Genomic DNA, 3,037 nt, shown 5'->3' with positions numbered 1-3,037 from the left:
CTCTGAACAGTCAAGACAGCCACAGTGTCCTAGGGCCTGGAGACCCTCCATTACCCTTTCCCCAATGAACCCATCACTGCTTGTCCCTCCCTTTCTTTCCTCATCGCCTTTACCTCCCTCCTTTTTTCTCCTTTGTCAGGTTACCACCCCTCAACCACTCCATGCACTCTCTCCTTCACCTATTTCTAAGGGTGTGACTTAGGGCCTCATCATGATTTTCATGAACCCAAGGCAGCTTTATCTTCTTGGGCCCTTTGTTCTATGACTTTCAAATATACATAAATACATAATATTTTACATCTCTTTTGGTATAAAACAAAGATAATCCAGGATAGATTAATTATTATGTACACATTATTACTATGTTCACTTTCTTCTGATTTTAAAAGAAATTAAAACATCCCTGTGGAATCTTAAAAGTGTAGTGGGCCCTAGGAACAGTGCATACTATGCCCAAAGGATAAATCAGACCTGCTAATACCTCTGAACCACATCCTTCACCTGATACTTTAAGAGGCAAGGCCATATCCCTAACTTCAATTCTCATGAGAAACACAGTGTTTAACATATGTATTAATTTTATTTTTGAATAAACAAACATAAGGAAAAAAGCTTAACTTATCATGTAATTTCCATGAGAGACAGGTACATTCCAGAAAAGAAAATGCATATTTTAACCCCACTTTGCAGAAATATATGGCACAATTTATGGCAAGATTTAAGAAAAATGGTTTAACTCTACCTTGCTGATAAGCAATAATACAGTTGGGTTTCTGAGTAGATCACTATAGCACATAAAATACAGAAGCCTATAAACAAGCTAACAGTCAATAACATTAATGTGGGTTTGCTGCAAATGTTTATTCTTATGCTAGCAGTTTCTCAAATTATAAATCAAGTGTATTTGTGTACAACTTGCTGCATTTCTATAACAAAGAGATGAAGGCACAGTTAGTGCAAGCAGAATAAAGTCCATTATCAAGGGTGCTGGGGAAAGGGGCAGTCTTGCTTTGCTTTTTCAAAGAAAAAAGCTCGAAACAGATACATCTCAATTACGAGTTCTGGTAATTTTTTTCTTGGCTAGAAACTAATAGCAACCTGACAAAAGCCAATGGATTTATAATAGCAAGGTATTCACATGCTTAGAGAATTCACTGCCTTCTACATTTCCTGAAAATGTTTACATTACTGCAGTACTAGATGGAATGCACTGTTAAATATATTTGGACATAGTTTCATACTGAGACTACCAGGAAGAGACAAACGTTAAGATTGTAAGTAATTTATGGTTAAGTTTTAGTTATTGTAAATGAAGGCTCCTTATCTGGGAGCCCACGTACACCAACCTCTCTGTTTCAGCGATCAATATCTTCTGCCTGGGAGTCCAGGCATTGGCCTTTAGCACCCTCAAAAGCAGCCGCCCCGTTCTCATAAGTGACTTTGTCATAAACCAGGTCATTACATTGTCTGACCAATCCCTCTTGCTCAGTCTCAAGTGCTTCTCCTGTGAAGTATAACACGGCTCTTGGGATGACAAAGGTGCGCAAAGTGTGAGCAATGAAGACGTCTTCCTCATCTTCATCAGCATCCAGACCCCAGCGGAGAGCACTGAAGAAGTTGAAGAAGGACTCTCGAGGAAATTCCTGGGTCACTGTGCGCATCAGTCCCCAGAACCTGTGCCTCTGCTTCTTCTGGACCGTTTGCACAGTGACGTTCTTTCCCTCCTTCCAGTCTATCTTGCAGCCAATGCAATGTTCCACCGCAGATCCCCTAAAGGGGTGGGGGTCAGAGTAATGGAGCTTAGATTTGAGCGTGTAAGTTTTGGTCAGCATCTCATTTGTGAAGTAGTCGTTGGGTTCAAAGTGAAATTCCAGAGTGAAGGCGAGGGGCTCGTCGGGTTTTGAAAACTTGACTTTCACGTCTCGCAAGAGCTTCAGAATGGGCTCGTCATACTTCTGAATCAACGGAGAGACCTCCTCGACGTTCTTTAAAACCGTGAGCCAGAAATGGGGGATCCCTGTAGGCTCCTCCTTCTCCTCGTCCACATTATGTCCCTCGATTCCTCCATATTCCCCAAACACATCCTCCACATCCTCAAAATCTTCCTCGCAATACTCCTCCAAGTCTTCATACTCCGGATTCTCCTCCGGACCCTGCATCTGGGCATTTGAATCATCTCCGATCTCATTGTAATCATAGTCCTCGGCCGCAGACTTCACCTCACACTCCTCTTTCGTGGGCTCGTAGAGCGCATTGATGATCTGGCGTCTCTTTTCCAATAAGGGCCCATAGATGCCGGCAAATTTCCTCTCAATGGAATGAAATTCCCTCAAGTACTTGGCTTCTAGACCTGCAGATTTGGCCTGAAGCTTTTTGAGAGCGTACACTCGGTATTTAACTGCAAGAGGCAGGTTCTCAATAAAGTCCTCGTCTAAGGAGTACCCCATCAAGGCCTGTGGAGAGGCTTCGGCTGCCACCGCGCCGACTAATTGGCCCTCTTCACCAGCTGCGCCCTGTTCCCCAAGCCCTTCCATTATTAGCTTTTTGACAGGAAAAGACTCACCGAAGTGGAGGAGACGGCTGCGGGGTGGGACGCGGGCACCCGCGGGGGTTAAGATGGAGGCAGAATCTAAAGCGGAAGCGGCTGCTGCTGCTGCTGTGGAAGCCGTCCTGAGGGGGAGGAAGCAGCGGAGTGGCAGACGGGCGCAATACCACGGCAGGCCTAAGGCGGCCGCCGGAGAAGCCTACCGAACAGCTTTTCCCACTAGCTGCCTGAACAGGAGGAGGAGGTGCCGCAAGATGATTGCGCAGACAATGACCCTGGAAACTTTTTTTTTCCGTCAAAGCTCACCTTATTCGTTGAGTAGCTGTGATTGACAAACTCTTGTCCAATGAATGAGTGATTAGATCCGTCACACTTCCAGAGCCACCTCCTTTCCCGGTGGAAGCAGCTCCAAAATTTCTAGCCGGGAGGGGTTAAGGACGATCTAGTTGGGGAGGAGCAGATTGAAACTAACGAAGATCCTAAGTAACCGTG

At 45.0% G+C, this 3,037-nt stretch overlaps 1 protein-coding gene across 1 annotated transcript; it reads right to left on the bottom strand.

Annotated features, from left to right (window-relative positions):
* Positions 1-411: 411 nt before the first annotated feature.
* LOC105090745 (nucleosome assembly protein 1-like 2) lies at positions 412-2,739 on the bottom strand. Its single transcript, XM_010982083.3, has one exon. It carries the CDS (start codon positions 2,532-2,534, stop codon positions 1,356-1,358), a length of 1,179 nt encoding a protein of 392 aa, XP_010980385.1. The 5' UTR covers positions 2,535-2,739; the 3' UTR covers positions 412-1,355.
* Between the last annotated feature and the right edge of the window lie 298 nt (positions 2,740-3,037).

The sequence above is a fragment of the Camelus dromedarius genome, chromosome X (genome assembly GCF_036321535.1).
Source record: "Camelus dromedarius isolate mCamDro1 chromosome X, mCamDro1.pat, whole genome shotgun sequence".
NCBI classification, from domain to species: Eukaryota; Metazoa; Chordata; class Mammalia; order Artiodactyla; family Camelidae; genus Camelus; species Camelus dromedarius.
Note: the sequence above shows the minus strand (reverse complement) of the source record. Positions and strands in the feature narration are given on the sequence as shown.

Bases quoted from the DNA above. Each gene is read 5' to 3' on its own strand.
- LOC105090745 (XM_010982083.3), bottom strand. From the start codon at position 2,534: ATGGAAGGGCTTGGGGAACAGGGCGCAGCTGGTGAAGAGGGCCAATTA.